The sequence below is a fragment of the Cavia porcellus genome, unplaced genomic scaffold, assembly GCF_034190915.1.
Source record: "Cavia porcellus strain 051 isolate PalLab524CR breed Dunkin Hartley unplaced genomic scaffold, mCavPor4.1 scaffold_7, whole genome shotgun sequence".
NCBI lineage: Eukaryota > Metazoa > Chordata > Mammalia > Rodentia > Caviidae > Cavia > Cavia porcellus.
In genome coordinates this window covers 68,274,582-68,298,299 of record NW_026947490.1, presented here as the reverse complement: position 1 = coordinate 68,298,299, position 23,718 = coordinate 68,274,582, and the positions used below count along the sequence as shown (strand labels likewise).

Below are 23,718 nucleotides of genomic sequence, written 5' to 3'. Positions count from 1 at the left end.
TTTCTGTTTGTAACAAAAAGTAAACAACCAGCAATGGATTTCACCTCCTTATGAAAATAATTTACACTTAAAAATGGGATGAGATGGGATTTTGTCCTTCATGAAGAAAGATGTTTCTTTTCCTGGTGCCTCTTACTTGGTGTCGTTAGCCAAGACTAGAGCAACTTTCTCATTGTTGAGAATGTAGCTCAGTGCAAAGGCCCTGGGTTCAAGTTTTTAGAAATCTGTAAGAGTGCAGGCCAAGTAATCAGCTCCATTCACCAGACAGGAAAAATAAAGCTCGTGTATGAGAGAACTTGAACTTGATTGAACAAGGAGAATTCTGCTCCACCCCCCTGCAGAGGGTCGAAAGCTGGTGCCGTGCTGCAGGACATTTGAGAAGAACATGATGGGAGACTCCCTTGCCTTAAGGTCAATGGTCAGCTCACTGGGAATGATCACAGGAGGCGTCAGGGTCTTAGGAAGCATTCAAGAAGGGAAAAGCCAGAGAGCAGAGCTATGCATATGAAGCATGTCCTTATAGTACCCTCAAGCCCATGGTGAGGCACTCTGAGAGCCCCAGTGTGTGCCTGAAAGTGCAGGAAATACCAAGCCCTGCATCCTGTGTTCCCCCGTGCACAAGAGAGATGTGCGTGTACCTGTGATAAAACTTAATTTACACTTGAGGTACAAAAAGAAAGTAACTGTCAATCAGTAATAAAACGGAGCGGTTCTAACAACACACTATGAAAGTTATGGGAATGTGGACTGTCTTGAAAGATCATTTCAGACTGCTGTTCACTGCAGGTAACCAACACTGGTGAACGAAAGGGCAGACTGGGGCCAGGGAACCCAGCATGGATGGCAGCTTAGGGCTGGGGATGTAGCGCAGCGGCAGACGGCTTACTTAGCATGTGGGAAGCCTTGGGTTCATTCTTCAACATGCGTGTGCATGCGTGTGCGCGCGCAGACACACACACACACACACACACACACACACACACACACACAGTGAGCAGTGGTACTCACAGCATGCCTTAAGCAGGTATGATCATCTCAGTAAATGAAAAGAAATGGAGACCCGGTAGAGGCCGAGTACATTCTCCCTCAGCATGGCTGGAGCCAAGATAAATCTGATCCACTAAAGCTACCTCCAGCCTTGTCCGTGCACCATTTGACATGTGTCTCAGCAAGTAAAAAGCCGCCCCTGACTGGCACCCCTGCTGCTGCACCCCACCTGCACCTGTCCAGCCGGTGTTCACCCAAAAGGCTGCACTAGGGCCAAGTGCACACTGGCCCAGGTGATAGTGACTGCACCAGCATGACCCAGTTCTTAGAAACTCCTGGTCCCGTTCACCATTTCCTGACTGTGCACACACAGGAGGGTCTGTGCCCCAAACTGCTCTTTCTTCACTGATAACGAAAACTCATCATCACCCCAAGCTGCTGGGCTGTTAGAGCAAAATCTATATCTACCACAGCATCGGTTCAGTGGTCTCCACCATCCACCAGCTCCTGATCAACCCGCAGATGTCCAAGGCTGTGGTCAAGAGCAGGGACCACAAGCGAACATTCCCAGCTCCTGGCACCTGTCCTCCTGCCCTCTGTACCTCTTTGCCAATGTGATTCAAAGCCCTGGCATACCTTCCAGTTGTCTCTGCCTAGGACTTCTTTCAGCCCAGTTACACACACACACACACACACACACACACACACACACACACACGAACCTTACTCCCTCCCCAGCCCTGCACAAGGGTAGGTGATGGGGGTGACCAATCTCCCTTACACCATCAGTTCTATGTTCTATGAGGTGTGCCCACTTCAGGGTTTCTGTGTCCCCCGTGATGGCTTCACCTCCCCCTGCAGAATCCATAGCAGACCCAAACCCTTTTCTTTAAGAGTGTGGTGTTGCTCTCCATGGCCTTCTTGTGCGTGCACTACACACATGTGTGCACAGTCGCATCCGGGGAAACGTGGCCCTCGTCCTACCATCAGCACTGTGGAGCTCACATTTTGCGGCTCCCGCACCTTCCACCGCTTCCAAGTGCTTTCTCCCTCCGCTCTTGCTCCCAGTCTCAGGCTGCTGCTTCTCCACAGAGCCCTCCCCTCATGGCCGCAGCTCACCCTGCTTTCCGCTCACCCACCCCAGCTGCTGCCTTTCTCTTTACTCACAGCAGAAGCCAGAAGGATGGATCTACACTGCTGTGTGCCCTCCACATCTCTCACTTTCTCCTCTGTTGCTGGCATCTGGCCCTGGTCCCATCACAACCGTGGTCACCGGGGGACTCTAGCCCCAAAGCCCCTCACCCCTTTGCCCTGCCCTGACATGGCCCCGGGACTCTGACCTCTGAGGAACCACACACCTTTAGGGCTCTCAGCTCATCTTGATGCCTTCCCCACCTGAGTGCAGGGTTTCACCCTGTCTGTGCCTGCCAATACTCTGCCTTCACTGCAGACACCAGGTCCTTGCCCCGTCCTGACTTCTGTCCATTTCCAGCCCTCTCCACGGCTGTGCCCACGCGGGACCTGCAGCCTGAGTCCAGGGCATCATCCTCTTTCCGACCAGTCCTCTCTGGTCAGCAACTGCCTGTGAGGCTAGAGCTCCGCCCATGCAGCTCTGGAGCCGGAAACACACGGTCCGGCCCAGACTTCACCTCTGCATCCCACTGCACCCCAGTCTATCCTCACTACTTCTCTGTTCCTCACCTCAGAGAGCTGGTAACAGCCCCCCTCTGCTCCCCAGGCCTGGCTCCTGGATGTCATTTGGCCCTTTTTAGCCTTTCATGGGTGTGCAGCCCCCTTGCACTGCTTCTGGCCTTGGCATCTGCCAGTCTCCCCTCTAGGTAACCACAGAACATCTTTCTAGAATTTTCATCTGGCCCTTGGTCATCATTTTCTCTGGTACCCATCAGCCTTCAGGATAAAAAAACACCCTAAATGTGTCTTGTATTGTCTGACTTTTCCGACCTGCCCTGCCTACTCTCTTCCCAGTACCCACCACACCAGTCAACAGAGGGCCAACAACATCTTCAACCGCAAAGCATTGTTTACTGCTTCAAGGGCAAGTTCTTGAAAGTTGGGAACAGTGACTGTCTTCTTGTCCATCAGGAGAGCTTCAGAAATAGGTCAAGGAGAAGCAAAATACAGCAACACACTCGGGCAAGTCCCTGGGGCTTTTTGTGGGTACATTTGTGTGTTCAGAATGGTTCCACAGGCCAGAACTGCCATCGTGTGTCCCTACAACCGTGGGCATTTACACCATTTGTGGGAATATGAACAGAGATTAGATTTGTCTCCTCAAACTTTGGGTTGCACAAACAATAAACCGAAGTGGACAGTAGGGAAAAGAAGGCAGAAAGGAAATGCCAGGAAACCTTTATCCAGGAGAGAGCATTTCACAGCCTCAACACGGACTTGACTGTCAATGCGTCCCTTGCTGACTGGGACAGAACTGCTACTTCCAGTTCCTTGCAAGAGAGCAGTGATGGTACATCTCTAAAATGAGTGCCCGCTAAGCAGACCTTGCTATAATCCAGCTGAGAGTCCCAGGGAAGGCTGCAGCGTTATTGAAATTCTACACGTCAGAGGTATGCAGCCAAGGCAGAGCAGTTTATCATTGTCATTATTATTGCTTTTCTTTTTGATACCAAAAGCCAGTGTTCCAAATGCAGCATTTGTGTTCGTTACAAAATGAAATCGCTGGTCCATTTAATTAACACTAGCTGTGAATGTTCAGCGGTTCCCCAGGGCCAGGGTGGCTGCACGAAGAAGGCGAGGAGAAGGGGCGGAGGGGAGCCTGGTGGATGCCATGTGGCTTGCAGAGTTCAGTTGGTGCCAGCCTGAGTGTGACACAGCTGGGGTAAGGGACTAGGAGCATCTGAAATAACAGCCAAACATCCAGGGCTGCTGAATGCGTGGAGGAACCTACCTTAGAATGGGTTTCACTGTACTTGGTATACGGCCAGCAGGGCCAGCGGCCACTGCACTGCAACGAGTTTGTTCTCACATCCCCAGGCCTGCCACCATGCTGCACAGGCCACTCCTGGAGGGGCAGCGGTCAGGTCAGGAGTGGGTTGGGCAGCATGAGCAGAGCCCTTATTGTGGGGAAGAGCCCAAGAGGCCAGGGAAGCAGGCTCAGCACTGCCAGTTTGAATGATTTCTGTGGCTCTGCCTGGCCCGTGCCCTTGGGATGGTCAGGGTAGGGGACAGGGAAGTGGTAGGAGGGACGTGTGGGTTCTCCTGGGACCTGGCATGGGGCAGCTGCAGCCCTCACTTGGGGGTGCACTATCTAAACATTGCTCCCCAGGAGGAGCAGTCCGTCCAGGGCCAGCACAGCATCCTAAAGACATGATTAACACACATCGGGCTCGGGAGGTCCATAGGGACTCCCGAATCTAAGACCTAGTGTTCTTTGTGAGCCTACATGGTAAGCCCAAAAAGTGCCCACCCAGGGAGGGAAGGAAAGGCCACAGCGCCACCTACTGCCAAGGAGGAGAACCGTGTGCGAACCCTCCATGAAAATCAAAGAAACTGAATTCTTAGAAAAGCAGACAGTGGACCAGTGCAACCATCAGCACTCGTCCTCCCCAGACAGTCTGGTCGCCCGGGGTCATTGATGTGCAAATGGAGACATCTCTGCGCTTTCCTCCTGACGTTTGTGCCTGAGCAGCCCTCTGGTGCACGGTGGAAGGCTCAGGACAGTAACCGTGCATCCGTGGTTACAGGAAGGGAATGGAAGCCCCACACCGCCGGGTTTGCGGCTGTTGTCTGGATGATAAAGGTTAACAGGAACCTGCTTTCCAGCGTCTGTCAAGAGGCAGGAGTTTTCCTGTGTCTCACAATATGCTTGTTATTTCCTCCGACTTCCTCGCTTCTCGTGGCCAGGGAGCCAACACCTGGGAGGAAACGAGTGGTGATGTGAAAGACACATACTGTGCCACCTCATTGTGTTTTTTATTTTTGCTTTCACTGGTCCATGTTTGCAGTATACAATGGCTGCATTCATCGTAGGGAGTCGGCCTGTGCACATTATACATCCTAATTATTCTTTTTGGCCCCTACCTGTTTGCAAAAGACCTATCTTCCTGGTTCCTATTATCCTACCACATTTACACTTTCCACTATTAGAGAGTTGGCAGAAAAGCAAAGTATTATGTTAAAATACTATTCCAGAGAAAACTGGGGATGGGGGGCAGACAGAATATCTTCACTGTTTAATTCTCAAAACTATAACCACTGGGGTAGAAACACACAGCGCTGCTTTGCGAATGAAGCTGTTCCAGACCCACGCTACAGACCAAGGCTCAGAATCGCAGGTGGGGAGATCACTGGAATTCAGCAGCAGCTGTGTTGTCGAGGTGGTTGGTAGCTGCCTCAGTGCTTTCCCGGCGACAGAGGGTAAAGACCAGCTCGTGGAAGAAAGTCCCGGTCACCTGGAATTCAGTGCCAGCTTGGAAGTCATTTATTATTTTTTCCCCTCTTTATTGCCTTGGTCTCCACTCTTTTTTTGTGTGTGTGTGTGTGTTTTTCTTTTTTATCGGTACCAGGGATCGAACTCACGACTACCTGCTTGCAAAGCAGGTACTTATGCCGCTGAGCTAAATCCCCAGCCCCCTTGGTCTCCATTCTTGCCATCCAGCAGGAATTCTGAGCAAGGAAGAATGGAGAGGAGAGAAACTAAAAAGCAAGCTTTCATTCCTTCACCGTGCTCAAGTCTGTGCCAGGCATTGTTTTGGGACTTGAAATACAAAATTGAACAAGACGTGGTCCCGGTCACCTGGGAGGTGGCATCCCAGTAATGAGAAATAACAAGGCTGTAGGTGGTGTCATGATGCGTAGCTGCCTGGGTGTGTGGGATTGTGGTGTCCTGTGGGGCTGTAGAAGTGGCCTCTGTGGGCTGTCCTCCAGCTGAGGGAGGCAGGTCAGGCTGAGGGGTTTCTCAGGGTGGGAAAGTAAAGTGGCTCAAGCGAAGACACCAAAGCAAGAGTCTTGTCTGGAATGGGCAAATCTGTAAGTTGCAAATGATTTCTCAGATGTGACTTAACTTCTTATGTCTCCCACAGCCACCTATAACCCCATCTCTCCTGCCTTTCCACTTAACACAAAAGACGTTAAAGCTGCTAACATGTCTTATTTCTCAGTACCAGAATAATCACAGGAGCCTCCTGAGCTCGGCTGTGACTTTAGGACTAGAACAACATTGGGGGTCCAAACCCATGGGGTCTGAAATAACTCCACATCAAAGCAGTAATGCCATGCGAGTTTGTACCAGTGGTCTCCTCCCCTGCCGTCCTGTTTTCCTTCCTTTCTTCCTTCCTTCCTTCCTTCCTTCCTTCCTTCCTTCCTTCATGCCCTTGGTAAAGGATTTAGATTTTGGGTTAAACATTAAATTTAACATATTTGGCTCTGAGGTGTGCATTGTGCCGCTGTGTTTAGTCCTCCATTATTTGAGAACTGAACAAGCCATTCTTTGTGGAGACCAGTCCAGAGCAAAAGATAGGTGCTTTGGGGACAGAAACGGACAAGTGGCTTAGATCAGCCAGTCCAGGTGGCTCATTCCAGGGCCTGGCAAGTGCAAGAACTGTCTTGTCATTCTTCAAAACTCTGTAGGGCCTGACACGATGGTGATTGTACCACTGCTGCCTGTGGACTGAGAAATTATGCTTATAGCTAAGCTTATACCTGATTCATTCACACATTTTTGAATGAATCTATATTACATTCATCACAGCAGCCTCTGCTTACATTGGAAAAGTGACAGAAGTCATTATTCATTTAGTCTGTTGACAAGGGGGTACAGTGGTGAGCTGTGGACGAGGCCTGGCCTGCAGGGCCTTTGTTGGCCCTGTACAGAGCTGCCTTGGTTCCGTGCTGCTCCTGCAGTTATTTTGTTTTCATCTGAATTAATTACCAATGTTTGGAAAACCAAGAGACTTCTGAAGGGGAGACTCACTGGCCATTGTCTGTTACATGATGCAAGAGAGAAGCGAGGTTGTGTGACCTGTGCTGAGCACAGAGCCGGCCTGGATCCCTGGTCTTCCTGATCATGATCCCGCCACTGTAACACTGTGCTGACACAGTACCTGGTGCCTGTCATTTCATCTTCCCTGCCTTCTGTCCCTTCTAAGTCCACCTGGTACCTAGAAGCCAGCGGGCAATGTCCCCCAGTGTAGTCTGTGGGTTTTCCCATCTACTAGGAACCCTCTTCCTCCCCTGTGTGTGTTTTCATCATTCATAACCCAGCTCCTGCGTGCACCCAGAGCAGGCTAATCCTCAGACGGTCCAAGCACATTATCTGATTGAAGGATTTAATAAACCCCCAAGTCAGTGTGCAAAGGCACATTTAATGTAAACTTAAATAATGTCAGCATGTTTCATTTTGAGAAAAAACTCCATAAGCTCCCTCTGGATAGGAACTTGATTCTTACTTGGCTTAATATGCATTAATATTGGAGTGTTAAGAACACTTCTCATGGTGCTCTGTGTGTATCACTGAAATTGAGTCTCACCTCACCATGTGGTGACCATTTCTGAGAGTAATATTGGGAATTCCTCCTGCCTTCAATTAAATGCAAGAAATTGTCATCTAAAAATTCCACCCCGCAATGACTTAGGACACAAGTCATGTGATGAAAACAATCTCTGAAAAGGGGGCAGGGAGGTAAGGAAAAACAGAGCGATGGGTGCGTAGAATCTGTTCCGCGGTGGACGGCAGACTTCTGCACTGCAGGAGGCCTCTCAGGCGTGAACCTCACCTGCTACACGTGTGCATGAATGATACTGTTTCCCCCCAATGAAGTCAGAAAAATACTTGGCACCTTTTTCTGTCCTTCATTTAGCATCAGGAATCCGGTCCTCACCTCCAGTCACGCAGCCCAGGGAAGCAGGCGACTTCCGCTCCATCTGGCTCACCCGTGTCCCTTCCCTTTCAGGTTCTACATCGAGAGCATCTCCTACCTGAAGGACAACGCCACCATCGAGCTCTTCTTCCTAAATGCCAAGTCCTGCATATATAAGGTAGGCACACCCCTTCCTGCTGTGGGGCCCATCCAAATCCGAAGGTCCCGTTGGAAGTGGGCTGTGCCACTAAGCTGGTTCTGTTGATCAGGAGAAGCGACTTATAAAGCAATTCCTGTCAGTAAAGGAGAACTTCATGAAATGAAGTCCTCAACCAAATGGCGTGATTCCTCTGATCCCATCACTGATCCTGGCTCTGCAGAGGTGTTCCAAACAAGGGTGACAGATGCACTTGTCAACTTAGGTCTCAAAAGGCTGCTATCAGAACTTCAGGGAGGCAGTTCTGTTCCCTTTCCTTTTAATGTGTGAAATACACATACATTTGTCCTCATCTTTTTCTGAGGTGCAGGGGATTGAATCCAGAGCCTCACTCACGCTAGACAAGTGCTGTGCTACATTCCCAGCCTGCCGTGACCATTTTTAAGTGTACAACCACCATCTCCAGAATTCTTCCCATCCTGCAGAGCTGAAACTCTGCACGCATGAAGCAGTAACTGCCCGTTCCCTTCTCTCATCAGCCCAGAAGTCCCCCTCTTCTTTCTGTTTCCATGAATTTGACTACTCGTAGCTCACGTAAGCGGAGCACCATGCAACAGTTGTCCTTTCGCGTCTGCTTACTTGCTTTGTGTCGTGTCTTAAGGCTTATCCATCGTGGTAGCATATGGCAGTTTCCTTTTTACAGCTGGATAATACTCTTTTGTTGTGTCTAACACACTTTATCCATTCATCCTTTGCTGGACATTTGTCCCAATTCTGCCGTTGGCTGTTGTGATTAATGTCACTGTGCACACAGGGACAACTGTCTCCCCTAAACACTGTTTTCAGTTCTATTAAGTACGTCCCCAGCAGTGGAATTGTTTGGCTCTACTTTACATGTTTGAAGAATGGTCGTTCTGTTTTTCGTAATGGCTGTAGTACCGTTTCGCATTCCCACCCACGGTGCACAGGCTGCTGGTTTCTCTGCATCCCACCAACAATTGTGATTTCCTGTTTGTATATTTTTCAAAGGTAAACAGCCTGATGGATATGAGAAGATATCTCACTGTGGTTTAGATCTGCATTTTCTAATGATCAGTGATACTGAGCATCTCTTCACATGCCTATTGACTATTTTTGCATCTTCTTTAGAGAAGTGTCTGCTCCAGAGATGATTTTTAATGAGTCAGACAATCACAGTCTTTCCCTCACAGTTTGTAGTGCTTCCTCTCATTGGAAAACCCATATTCCTGCACACATCTCTAGCACACAGCTCCTCTTTGAGAAGAGGCCTTTCAGAACACTACTTAGGTTGAGAACTACTGAAACTTATTTAAACACCTATTCATCTGACTGCCCAACATGTACATTGTCTTGGTCTGTTTTCCACTGCTGTAACAGAATACTTGAGACTGGGAATCTTACATGGTAAAGAGGTTGATTTAACTCAATGTTCTGGATACCAAGAGCATCTGCTCCACTCTGGTGAGTACATCATACCAGAGGGCATCACCATGGTGTGTGCGTGTGGCAGGGTGTTAAGTATATGTACAGAGAGATGGGCTTCACTGTGTAACAACTGACTCTTGTGAGAATCACTCCTCTCCTGTGAGATATAGCCCATCCACAGTAACTGCATTATTCGCTTCGTGGGGCACAATCTTGATGACCACTTCCTTTCCGGGAGGCTCCCCCTCCTCCAGAAGTCACCACCTTGGAACCACCACCCTGTGGACCAGGCTTCCAGCACATGAACCTTTAGGAAGCAAAGCACAGTGCACGTGATGACCCGTAACTGCAGCCTGCATTGTGCTTCCTGGGTCTGCTCCCTAGCAGTCACCGAGGAACAGTGAGCCCTGCAAAACCTGAATGGCTTGCAGGCTCAGAGCTGAGTGCTTTCTGTGGACTATCTAACTGGATCTTTATGATGTTCTCCAGTGAAGGCAAGGTGCGGGGCAGTCTGCTTGCCCAGTGATGGCAGAGTCAGCAGCTGTGGGGCAGCCTGACCCCTGTGGCAGAGCTCAGTGGCCCCCCTGTGCCCTGAGGCCAGGACTCTTGGCATAGGAGGATGCGATGCAGGCCTGCACATCCCCAAGAACTTCAAAGCCAAGCACGTCTGTGGATGAGGTGGTCACTGGGTGTCTGCACAAGATTTCAAGGAGGTCTCAGGGGGAAGTGCTAACTAAACTCTACTTTGGAGGATTGCAGAGGGCCAGCAAATTTAAGAGTTGAAATGGTGTGTGAGATGCCACTCTTCCTTCTGGAATGTGCTTCAACATGCACGTTGCACAGGATAATCCCACCAGGTGTGAACCCTGAAGGAAATGGAGACTTGGTTGTGGGGATCCTCAGTGCGGTGGGAAGACCTCGCCGAGGTGGTTGCTGAAACCAGACTGACCTCTGCCAGGCTGCACCCAGAGCACCTAGAGGATGGTATTTTTGGTCTTTGCTAAATGCAGAGAAAAGGCACTAATTGAAGTTCCAGGTACTTGAAATTCCTTCCTTTTAAGCCCCCATTTTCTCATTACAAAGAAGGAGTCATAATACTGTCCAGGCACCTCACATTTATTAAAAAAAAAAAAAAAAAAAATCAACATGAAAGTATGTTGAAAAGACCCAAAACTAGGTAGTGAGAATACTGCCCACCAGGGGGCAGTAAATGGCTACAAAGTTACTGAAGCTAGGAAACCAGCACTCAGCCTAGGAGGAAGAGCCTCACACCATGCTGGGTGTAGATAACAAGGGGAAGGGAGAGAAGACAGCTTCTTGCTTGGAGTCATTCACAGCTGGTCACAAATGCTGAGCCCAAACTGAGCACCATACACACCAAGGACATTGGGATTCATGGAAAATGAAAACAGGCGAGTAGACCCTCGGAAGTCAGTGTTACAGATTTTCCAAGTGAAGGTCACAATCCTCAGAGCCAGCCATGTTGACTGTCAGAGGGCCACCACCTCAGCCTGCCCACTGGACAAGGGGAGGGACCACAGTCTATAGCCCTAGCCTCAAAATCTGCCCTCAAGCTTCGTCGCACAGGTAACCACATGATGACCAGCGAATGCCACTAGCAAGTGTATACAGAAAGCCAAACAATGTCACGTGACCACTGTCTCCCCCAGAGTCAAATGCCAGAGACCTGGCCAAGATCCCAAACTACCTGTATGGTATAAGATGAAGGAAAACAGAAACAGATTTAGGAATACACAGAAGCAGGCCTGGCGGTCTGTGTCTCCAGATGGCAAAGTCAGAGATTCTCCAACCTTGCCACTGATGGAGCACTGCACACATTTTAAAAGGGGCCCTGCGTGAGTCCAGGAACAGCAACAGCGATTGCTGTGGGCTTTGTAAAGAAAAAAAAGCCTTCTTGCATGAATAAGGCATGGGTTAAAAAGAAGCTGTTTTCCCCCAGCCAGGTGAAACTTTTGCTAATGCTATTGCTCTGTCACTCTCAGCAGGTCTTCATTTTGTCCTGGGAGGACAAGATTCTGTGGTCTCCCTGCCAGGTCCAGGTACCAACTGGGGCTTCCATGGAGCTCTCGGTCGGTGAGACAAAGTACACACCCCCGTCTCAGATCCCATCTATTATAGATTCTGGTCCCCAACAGTCAAAGGTAATACTCTTACTTGTGTGAACTCACAGAATTTACAAAAGCTTTGTTGCACTGTTTGCCTGGAGCCCCCTTACCTCTAAATGAGTAGAGGAGGAGTCCTTTGCTTACTAAAGAAGGAAGCTGGTGTTGAGAGAAGCGAGGTGCCTGACTCAAGGAGAAGGAGCTGGGCAGCAGCTGGACTTCCCAGTGTCCACTGCTGTGAACGCGTACCGAGAAGAGGGCGCTGTGGAGCCGAGTGATGAGGAATTTAGGTTTTGCTGTGCCAGACTAAGGTTCCCTTCCTGATTCCTGATTTAGTAAAATGCCCTACCTGCGAGAACCTCTCAGGAGGACACCAAAATGCGTTTTCATCATTGAGAAGGTTATCGAAGCCGCTGCCTATGCCTGCTTAGGAGGACGCATATTCAGCTCTGTCCCATGCTTGACTCTCGCCACCCGGATGCAGACCAGAGCAGGTTCTTTGAGCCCTGACCTTCGTGCCATCCTCATGGGCCACGGCACTGGTGAGGTCTGTACCACTGTCCTAGGCTTGGATTGAACCTGAAGTTCAATGTCTACACCCTGCCCGTTTCCTGGGATGGATTCCCACAGTGGGTCATAGTGTAAATTGTTTTAGGTAAAATAAGCTGCCAACCCTGCTTCCTCAAAGTCTGATTTTGTTCGCATTTAAAATCATTAGGATTTGGGGGGCTGGGGATTTAGCTCAGCAGCATAAGCACCTGCCTTGCAAGCAGGCGGTCGTGAGTTCGATCCCTGGTACCGATAAAAATGAAAAAAGACAAAAAAAAAATCATTAGGATTTGGGATGGGGATTTAGCTCAGTGGCATAAGCACCTGTCTTGCAAGCAGGCGGTCATGAGTTGGATCTCCGGTACCCATAAAAAAGAAAAAGAAAAAAAATCATTAGGATTCGTTTTTATTAGGAACTGGGATGTAGCTCAGTAAAACCTAGCATGTGCGACATCCTGGGTTCAATCTCCAGCAGCACAGAGTTTTATTTTTACAAAGTAACAGGTGGTTCGAAGACTGATTATGAAAAGGTCCCTCCTTCTCTCCCATCCAAGTCCTACCTCTTTCAACAATTTTAACTGTTTCTTTTGTATTTGGCTCTGTTTTTCTAAATAAATGGCGTGGTTTTTCCCTGGTTTGTCCATGTTGGATTTATTGAATTTTCTTTAGGATAAGAAAGAACTGGAGTGTCCCTTACAGCCACTCCCACTGTCCCCATTTCCTCAATAGGGTCATCATTCTAGGTTCAAGAGTCAGCTGCATGATGTTGCCGTGACTAACCCAAGTCATATCCTGTGGTTGCAATTTTTGAGACAAATAGTTGTTTTATTACCTCAGGGGACAATTGCCTTGCTTTTACCTGCTTAGTTTCTATGCACCCTTTGCTTTTATCCAAAATCTGCAGATTTCCGGATGCATTCTATCATTCATTTGCAATGCAAGAATAACCAATTGGGTCTCTCTTTGTTTGATGTTGGCTTCTGCTGCTGCCACCATCGATGTCGCTGGGTCCTCCCCCCCCCCCCAACCTTCTGCCCTCCTGCTCTGGCCTGAACTTGGCATCCTAGTTCTAACCCCATGCGTACTGCTTCCCTGTCTGGTCTTTACCCGCCTCTGCTTGTATGAGCCTCTCTGTCTCTTGGCTCCGTTTTCTCTGTTTCCTCACTGTTGTTTCCCAGGATAACATCTTTCAGTAAACCCAGAAAGCACACACCTGAGAACTACAATTTGGGGTCACTGCAGCCTGACATGTCTTTATTCTGCCTTTGTGCCTCACTAGTAGTTTGGCAGGATGTAGTGACAGAGAACGAAGATTTCTCTCAGGATATCAGGTGACTCTAGCATGCACTGCCGTCTGCTGCATGTGATGCTTCCTCCACCTTCCGACAGTCGGGTCTTTGGGCTCTCTTCTTTCTTCCTCTTGCTCTGAAATTTCAGGAGTATGGATCTGTAAATATATTGTGCTGGTTAATAAGTGGGCGTTTTCAGCCCAAGAATGCATCTTCTTTTTCAGGCCTCTTGTATTATTGTTTTGTCATCTTGTTCCTGTCTCCTGCTCTGACCTTGTCTCTCCAATTTTCTGTCTCTTCATTCTACTTTCTGGAGGATTGGGTATTATCTTTTATATCTTCTGTGGGCTGTTTTAACCTTTGCTGTCTGTTTTCAATTTCCAAACTTTCTGTTTTCATTCTGTTTCTCAGATGCATAATTTTATAACTATTTGATTTAGGTAGGGTGATCTGAATTGCTGGTCGGCATGACTACATGTGATACTATGAACCTCATAAATATTTTTAGCAGTAGCAAACTGTGACTAATTTGAGCCTAATAACAACAGGAAAAATACACTCTACAGCATGAGAGTGGACCATCCATGCAATAGAGAACACAGTGCCAAAAACTCAATGTGGTCTATCCTTTTGTATCATCCACTCCTCAGGCTAATGTCAGGTCATGGCCATCCTATAGAAAACATACTGGAGTTCTTGCAAGAATTCCATGTGCAGGGCTTTCAGAATGGCTCTGTGCATGTGTCCTGGGATTTGGTAGTTAACAAGCACCACCTACTTTCTCAGCCAACTTTGCTAATTTCCTAAATTCTTGTCTTGTTTCCCCCTGAGAAAACACCTGTCCTCAGTTCTGTATGGGCTGCTGAGGGAGTGCAGGTCTCTGATTCAGCAACCTTTTGACTTCTCAAGGAAACTGGAGACGTGTCTTTTAGGATCCCTTATAATGCATGACTGCCACCAGCCCGGAAAAACAGGCTGCCTCTAAGAAGAGCTGCAGAATTTCCTGCTTCTGTTTTGTAGATGATTGCTTAGTAGTCAGCAAGCTCTTCCCTGCCAGATTGCTACATGGACTTGTACCACCAGAAAGGCATATTTAGAGTCTATATAGATGTACAACTTCTTGCCTTTTCCTCATATCAATGTCCAACTAAGAGCCGTTAGCTCTTTAGCTCTGCACTTTGAGCAGAATTCCCTGGGGGAAGTTGGCCTCAGTGACCTGTTGTGAAATGACAGCTGCATAACCTCCCTTTTGATGTCTTTCTTGGACAAGAGTACTTTCACCAGTGATCCACACCTCTTTAGGGTCTTGAAGGGGCAGGTCACTGATGTCTTGCCTACTTCTATAGGTCAGGTAGATCACTTGTTCACAAGAGTAGCTAACTTCTAGGTCTGTGGGCATCAAAGAGGCAGGATTAGGAGCAGTGCAAGTTTTTATAATAACCTCTCAGGTGTGTAAAAGTATGGCTTGATACTTGATAAGCTGTTATGGTGTTGATCACAAGTAACCTTTGGTCTCAAGAATCATTCTGACCTGATGGGGAGTCAGCACTTCAAATTTTTGTCCTAAAGTTACTTTTGCAGCTTCTTCTATTAGCATAACAGTAGCCGCTACTGCTCGCAAGCAGGGTGATGATTCAGCAGCTGCCCCGTCTAACTTTCTGAAAAGTATGCCACTGGGCAGAGTTCTTGTCCTAAACTTTGGGTCAAGACACACAAAGCAATGTTTCTCTTTTCTGATATATAAAGGAAAAAAGGGTTTCTGCCTTGCAGCAGGATCCACCTGTTGGTAATTAGGTCAGAGAGACCTGGTGTTATCCCAGCTGGTAAAATCTGTTTTGATCTTTGTTAGAATTTGAAAATTGCCTCCTAATCTTGCTTACTTTTTCTTTCAAGGGAATAGGACACTGTGGTTCAATTAGAAACTCATGATTAAACATTTGGCCTTCAAAGTGACACATCAGAGCAGGAATAAAGACTCTCCAACTAGGGGTCTCCTTGGCACCAACTATGGCTATAGATTTAGAGGAAGATTTTCCAGAAAAGTAAGTCAGTACAGAGTGAAGTAACTGTCCCCAGAGCTGCTTGTAGGAAACAGTGATGTCCATGGACAGGGGCATTGTTAGTACCTCTTCAGAGCAGGAAACAAGGGTGACTGGTCTACCTCCTGTCTAGGAGGATGAGTCAGGCACATTGGCTGCCTTCCATTCTGAGCAGGGGCCAAGCAATGGCTTAGTATAGTCATGTGCCCAGTGTCCAGATTTCTTCCACTCGGTCATCCTTGGGTTTCCCATGGAGGACCTGGGTGAATTTAAAGCAATGCCAATTGTGATAGCTATGATTCTAGTTTTTCTCTTTTGATCTTCCTCCAGATCCCAAATGTTGAACACAGAAAAGGCAATGTCCAGTAAGTGGGTCAGAGGTGTCTGGAGTGCCGTCTAAAGTTTCAGATGAGAGAGAACCGTATCTCCCTGAAACACAAATGGGGATCTGAGGACAGGATCATCAAAGATAGCTCTTTGTCTCCTCAGGGGCCACTCTAATTATCTGGGCTCTTCCTGAGATCAAGAGTCATAAAAGCCTGAACATAGGAGATTTCACTCTACCTTCTATGTTTCAAGCAGAAGCAATATAACTAAAAAATAGTCTCATAACTTCAGCCACCACCCCATAGCCGTCTTTCAGCATTTGTAGTTTATATTGAATCCAAGCCACAATGCAACAGTAAATAAGCTGTTCTTTTTTTAAATTGACAGGGTCACCCCTTTCCCACTGATCAAGGGTTCACATAGTTTTGAAGTCAGTGAAATCCATGGGGCGTGGTTTATGAGATTTCCTATGGCTTATCTTGAGCCCTATAGAGAGACAATAATCTTCATCATCATCATCATTAATGATTATCCTTACACTGGCATCCCATGCAGAAGGTGACCCAATGAGCCCACAAAGGGTTCCTTGTGAGACTCAAATATTCACTAGACAGATGTCGCTGTCTGAAAATAGGATGATGCCAGTGTCTTTCAAAGAAGCATAGAAGAAAGCCTTACTGAGGGCTTTTCGTCCTCATAGGGGACCCACTGACTCCTTAGGGACAGCAGGTTGAGCCACCTGGTGGCTCTGAGTAGTTCTTTGAAACTCCCATGAGATCAGCGTGGGGAATCCCCCAACACACACACACACACACACACACACACACACACACACACAGATATAGACCAGGATTCCCCTGGCCACGTTGAGACACCTGATAGCCATGCTGAGCACGGTAGAGCCACTTGGGAGAAGTGTCTTTCGAATTTACCCCAATAGTAAGAACTTTGGCACTTTATTTAAGGTAGTAGAGATGAAAACTTCTTTTTTTAGGAAAATACCTTTAAAAATTCTAGGTATGAGGATGGTTCTACCTTTAACTCACCGTCACTTGAGTTAAGCTTTATGGCTGTTCTTTATTCTTCTAAGGCTGTCAGGTATGTTTCTAAATTACCTGTATTTTGTTAGAAGAAACAGGAAAGAGTAACAAGCGTAGTGAAATTCGTATGGATCCAAAACAGGCTGTCATGTCACCAAGATGGTGACCCCAAGATAGCACCCTAAAAAAGAAACAGCTATCCACAAGAAAAATGCAGATGAGACTTTGAGCACATAAAAGACGACCACGTGACCAAGTTACCATCATTACTATCCATTACTATCTTTTCCCAAAAGAATGTCATGAACAGAAATGCAATGACAAAAGGGCGTGCAGTGTACCCCTACCTGGAAAGTCATGGTCAGAATTCGCAGCCTCTTGTTCACATATTTTTCCTTAGAACCTAACTAATAGCTGTTCATGGGCACCCTCGCAATTTCACAGAAACCACAAATATCCTCCGCAGGTTTTTTTTTTTTTTTGGGATGGGAAGATAGCCAATCCGAAAACGTTATGAAGTTCTCCTTACTGCTGATTGGCTGCTGCCCTGTAGGCCATCTGTACAGAGGCACCAGCGTTCCCACATCATAGCAGGATGTACTGTGCTATGTACCATGTAGCTATCTATCTCCAGTGTTCTTGGTTTTGCTCTTCTTAAAGTTGTAAGAGATTTAAAATGCCACCAAAACACCCTGCACCTTCTAAGGCTTCTGGTGGTGAACAAAAAGAAGTTTAAGACACTCCAGGAGAAGGCTAAAAGCTATTTTTATTAAATTAAATTACTAAACTACTGTATACAGTATTTTATTCAATTAAATTACATAACTGTGGGAGACAGTATATATAGGGTTTAAACTATAAAAATAGGCATTTACAAAAAAAAATTAGATGTTTACAGACATTTTTCAGGCCGTATTTTAAATTCTCAGTTTTCCAGTTTGCAGGTGCTCTAGCAACATAACCCCCACGAATCTTGTGGGTGGAGTCCAGTGTAATAACAGGCTTTCTAGCTATTTAATGGGTACCCACAGGATGATCCCTAATGGGAAAAAGAAAGAAGAGGATAAATGCACTTGAGACAGCCTTGTAGGCCTTTTACAGGCTGAGAGGGGAAAAAAAACCAAAACAAAAAACATGCTCTCCTTCTCCCTCTCCCACACAGGGGAGAGACAGAGAAAGAAGAAAATCCCCTGTGACATTTTAGAGAAAAGCAAACAAAAAAATGTACCTCCAGGGCTTTAGCTGCTCTTCTGGCTGACTGAGCTACTTATGACCAGGGTCAGGGATGCTGGGGTCTCCTTCTAGAAGTGGTTTCTGGATTCCTTCTGTCTTGAGCAAAGAACTAGTCAAGGCAGGCACACATGGTAGCCAAGTTTTAGTAAAGGTAATAAAGGAAACAGGCTTTGGAGAGAGTTTGGGCCAAGTAGAAGTAGGAAAAGAGTCCACCCTGCCACGTGAGGGCGGCCACTGTGCAGGAGAGAAAATAGTGGCCTGGACCTCACATTTTTAACTGTGTCCATTTCTCCTCACTAATATATTCATTATGTTTAATCAGTGTTGATCTCAGCACTTCCTTGTCTTGTCTGACAATGGTAAGCAAAGAAACAGGATTGTGTTCCCCACTGAAGGATGGACCTCAGGCTGGGGGTGAATTGGGGTGAGCGCTTTTCTGATTGGATATGGATGGTCCCACCTTCCATGACCTGTCACTGTATGAGGGCATGGCTAGTACTCAGAAAATTGTTTTTCATTGATTATTCTTTGATCCGAGGGAGCAAGGATTTGCCTGTTTCCTGGGAAATCATCACCAACTTTAGCGCCTGCATGCAAACACTGATGGGAAAAAAGGCTCGAAATCCCTTTGTGTGTGAACTAAAGGGGTCTCGCCCAGCTTCCAGGATGTCTGCACTGGCCTGGAAACTTCACCTCATTATTAGAATTTAAGTAATTTTCCCTTGGCTACATTTGCTACTTAGGTCCAAATGCTGTCATTATTGTTGGTGTTGAAATAAATGGTCTCCACTAAACGTCTCCAAAGAGCTTTGCTCAGTGCACAGATGATGTCATCTCATCTGTAGGTGGGAGAATGAAGCCCAGGATCCAGTCCCACAGGACAGAGGAACCGACATAAATACTACCCTTGGACTTACAGAACCCTGGCTCTTGTCTCTCACTTGGATTGATGCAGATTTAGTGCCTGTGCTTGGATGACAGAGCAGAAAAAAAGAGAGAGAGACAGGGAAGCACTTTCTAGTTTGCTCTCCTGAAACATTCACATGGATCTGCCTTCTTGGCTGTGCCAATTTTCCAAAGATATTTTTCTGGGGTTGTGCTATCAGCTTTCATCAGTGACCAGCACAGAAATCCCAGTGCCACAGATGTAAAGCCATGGCTCAGCGCGATTGGCATGAGCACCATAGTTCATGAGACAAACGTGAAGCGACTTGACTGCTGACAATCTGGCAAAGGGCTGAGAAACAAATTGTGCAAGGTTGCAGCAGTCTTACCCTGTACTCTGATCTGTTTGCCTGGGAGCAACTTCATGCAGTCATTATGGGTTGTGCAATGAGGCATGGCAGCTAGAGCCACAAAAAGGAAGCTAGCAAATTGAGCTAAATATCAGCACCATGACCCAATTTGATGATGTACTCCATACAAGCCAGGCTTCTCCAGAGACACAGAACCAACAAGATACATATACACAGGCTGATCAAAAACTGTAGTGTGTGTCTAAATAAAAATATTTATCACAGTGAAAGGCATACTGCTATTAATTCCCCTGAAGTTCTTCTATCACTCTGAGCACACTGACCCTACCATTCTTGTACTTTCTGAAGCGGTTCTAAGAGTCCTCTTTCATGGGTACCTTTATGAGGTCTGATCAAAATCTAGTGAGTGCTGCTACTGAGTGGGGCCCACAGAAAGGCAGACTTGTGGAAGCTTCAGTGTCTCCTTGTCCACCTTATTCACAGGATCTCTGAGCACATGGCTTCCAAATCTTTCCCAAAGTCAAAATTCACATAAAAGATAAACATTGTTACTTAATTAGGATCATCAGGGCAGCATGACAGCATAACTAAAACTAGGAAAGAGCTTTCAGAATTGCTTTGGAAAGTATCAAGAAAGATGAGATAGTGTGTTTGAAGTAAGAGGAAGGATTTGGGGTGGGAATCAATGCCAATGTCTTCCACTGGGATAATTTTTGTGATTACATCGTGTAGAAGGTCATCTGTGGCTTAGGTTGGCTCACATGATGGTGGAGGCTGATAATCTGCAGTGTATCTATCACCTGCATGCCAGAGGCTCAGGGTGGCTAGGCTGTAACTCAGTCCAAACCTAGAGGCATGAGAACCAGGTGCTGCGCTCTAAACCCACAGCCCAAGAGCAAAAGAGGATGAAATGAGATGCCCCAGCTCAAATAAGTGAGGAACACTCTTCCCTGTTCTGTTCCTTAAGGGACTGGACACTGAGGCGGGTCACCTGCTGAGTCCAGTGATTCAAATGCTACTCACACCTGAAAATACTCTTATAGACATGTAGCCAATCAAGGCAACATGGAAAACTAATGATTACATATACAGCAGCCAGTAAGACACACGCACACACACACACACACACACACACACACACACACACACTGCCCACTTTTTTGAAAAAAAATCTTACTGAAGATTTCTATAAATAGTAAGATATGCTGAAGAACAGAGGCAAAACTGTGGAGTTCAGATTATGTAAACCAATGAGCAGAAATAAATACCACGGACACAACATTTCTAGTGTGTTTTAGAGTTTTTCCATGTGTGTCTTCACCAAGCCCAATACAATAATTGAGAAAAAAAGTTGTTTTTCTCATTTCATTGCTAAGACAAATGAAACTCAAGCAAGTCCAGTCATTTTTTTCTCCAGTACTGGAGACTGAACGAAGGACTTTGTATTGAATCACGTCCCCACCGCTTTGTATTTTATTTTGAGACAGGGCCTCACTCAGTCACCAAATTGCCCAGGCTGGGCTCAAACTGTGATCTACCTGCTTCAGCCTCTCAGAGTGCTGGGATTGCAAATGTGTGCCACCAAGGCCCATCCAACGAGGTCCAGTGATTCACTGGGGGTCCCTAAGCTACCGGGGACAGAGTGGCTGAACCTGGAGCTTTCCGAAGTGGAAATAGTCATCAGGAAAACACAAGTCACTACTATTCTGGTTGTTCTGAGAGGAAAGTTCAGGTGGTGACATGATGAGGAGCCTGCACAGCTCATCCTCCTCCGTGATGTCTCCTCCTCCTCCCCAAGGCACAGAGTCACATTTTCTGTGGTCATCACTCCATCAATCTTGCATGAAGGGTGGGCTCTCCATACTCCTGAGCATGGAGAAAGGATCACCTTCTGCTGGGATTCTCCGTGGAGTGTGAAGGCCACACCAAGCCTTCCCGGAGGTGATCAGGAAGGACTGGGTTGTTTGAGAGCAGGTGTAGCACCTTCCATGTGGGCCTGTCTGGAGCTGTTTATTCGGAGCACTGGGGAAATCTCACTGGGAGTGACGTGAACTGCTAAGCGCTGGTCAAGGGCGTTGGCCGCCTCCCTTCAGTGCTTTCTACCTGGAATGAAGCAGGCTGAGCCAGAGGAAGTGGGCCTTCTCCCCCACAACTAAGACACACCTTAGGAATGGCCATGTTTTCTCATTCCTTACCAGTTTTCACTGATAAGGCAAATGGCCCACATTGTTCAGTAGTAAGCAAACAGGGCCCCAACGGGTATCCTCCATGACCCCAGCAGGCAGAGGACTTTGCGTGCTGTGTTCCAGCTCATCCTTCTTACCAGTGAGTCTCAAGATGAAGCTAGCCCAGGCCCACAACCCACCATCACTCCTGGTTCCCAGGCGAGGGTCTCACTCAGAAAATGACGACAGAGAACCTTCTCAGACCACTCTGTGAGCCCTGGGGCCTCTGCACAGTACCGAGGATCACGCAAACTGGAAGAAGCCACTGGCCCCTGCACGGGGCCAGATGGAAGCAGCCAGAGATCCTCCTTGGTCTCCTCCTCCCCACCCCTTCCTCATTTTGTCCTCCATCAAGGGAAAACCCAGGGCAGTCAGCTTGTGAATGTTATATGGCAGCCTGTTGCTGACAGGAAGAGCCCTGGAAACTGCTCACAGCTCTTCTACAGGAACCTCGGCTTTCCAGTGTTCGAGTACAATGGGAAATTGTAGAGTGGCCAGAAACGTTAGGGCTCTGCTCCATCACAGTGTCATATTCAAGAAAAATATCACCCGAGAGAGTGAAGTGGAGAAGGGGCAAAGTACTAGGAACAATGGACATCAGGGAACTGGGAGAGATGGCCAGAATATGGAAGTCTTTTCTTAGCAATTAGGAATACGTTTTCCTGCCATTCTTGGATCAGTTCTTACGTACACTGCTTTAGAGGCCGGTGTCAGCTCCTCTGGGACGTCCACTGAGGTGTCCTGGAGCTCAGTCAGTGCTAACAGTGACAGAAGAAGTGACAGTGCAGCTGCCCTGCCCTCCAGGTTTGTGAGTTTGTACAATACCCATGGCACTTTATTCTTACTCTTTTCTCTCTTACTGGGCACACCTGGACTCTGGGTCAGAGAAGGTGAAGATGCGTGCAGTTAAAGGTACAGGTGAGAGAGAGCCTGCTAAGCCTGCTCAGGCACAGCACGGCACACTGTTGGATGCTTTCCTGCAGATAATGGTGCCCCGCAGTTAATGTTCACCAACAGAACCTTCCTGGCCCACGTAGTGAGCTGTGTAAAATAGCTGACCTTTCTCCTCCCCACCCTCACTCCCAGCAGACCGTTTCAGTCAGCACATAGAGTGCTGGACTTGGAGGCTGTGCTCACAGCTAACAGGTCATTTCCTGGGGTTGGTTCTGAGCTGCATATCAGATAAACTTCCCAGCAGACCGTTAAGCATTAGCCTGCCTGTGACCACCTGCTCCTGTGGCTGTAAATGTTTGATAGAAAAGCACACATACCAATATACTAAGCACTCTGAGCACATTAGGAAGGCGATTGGTGGGAAAGGAAATGGCTGTAGTGAGAGGAGGAATGATCTATTCTGGAAACCCTGGACAGAATGTCTGTTAAATCATTTGTACACTGTTCAATGATTTACATTCTGATGGGACCTGTTAATCCCAGAACTGCAGTTCCAAACATTCTTCCGTGTGCCTGCACTGACAGTCTGTGTCAATTACTGCAGCCATAAGGCTCTTCTGGCTGGTTAAACATAAAGAATTAGTGTCTCTTTTCTATATAATGGTTGGTTGTCTTAGCCATACTTATGAGGAAGTTCAGTGGATTATCATCTACCTTTGAAATTCTGAGGCCTCAAAGAGCCTGAAGACGTTCCTTGTTCCAAAAACATAGGATGCTTGATTGCATTGTTTTGTATTACAGGGGCTCATTTTGTATTTCCCCCAAGATAATGAGAAAAATTCATGAATCAGAATTTGGTTTAAGATTCAAGTAACTTTTAAGCTAATTTCAGTTATAAATACTGTTTGAGGACATGCTGGCTGAGACCAAACCCTCACTCTTTTATAGTGCAGGCGCTGCACACTGTAAAAAACAGCCCATAACTGGCACAAAAGCCCTGTGACTGTTTAAGTCCCTGTGTGTTTGGGTTTCTGCTCTTAATATCAGCACTGGGCTGGACTCTAAACCTCTCCCAGCTCCATCTCTGTGGTCCAGGCTTACTATAGGGTAATCCAACCATATCAAGAAAAGAAAAATCAAGATGGACCTTTCTGCTTAATCTCGAAAGTAGACATAATCACATCAGCTAATTTACTAGTGCTTTGTGCCCTTTGTCGCATGAGATATATGTGTCACATATGAGATGTACGTGTGAAAGTTTCTTGAAAGTGTAGATCATGTTAAGTGTGTTTAACACAAATGCTTATACACACAAGGACA

General features: G+C 47.1%; 1 protein-coding gene across 9 annotated transcripts in view; it reads left to right on the top strand.

The window, feature by feature from the left end:
- Positions 1-23,718, top strand: part of Frmd4a (FERM domain containing 4A) — a 561,761-nt gene that overhangs the window by 440,908 nt on the left and 97,135 nt on the right. For all 9 annotated transcript variants that reach the window (XM_063253783.1, XM_063253785.1, XM_063253781.1 and 6 more), the window contains one exon: positions 7,914-7,998. In XM_063253783.1, the coding sequence (XP_063109853.1) occupies positions 7,914-7,998 (85 nt within the window). The remainder of the gene's footprint in view (positions 1-7,913; positions 7,999-23,718) is intronic.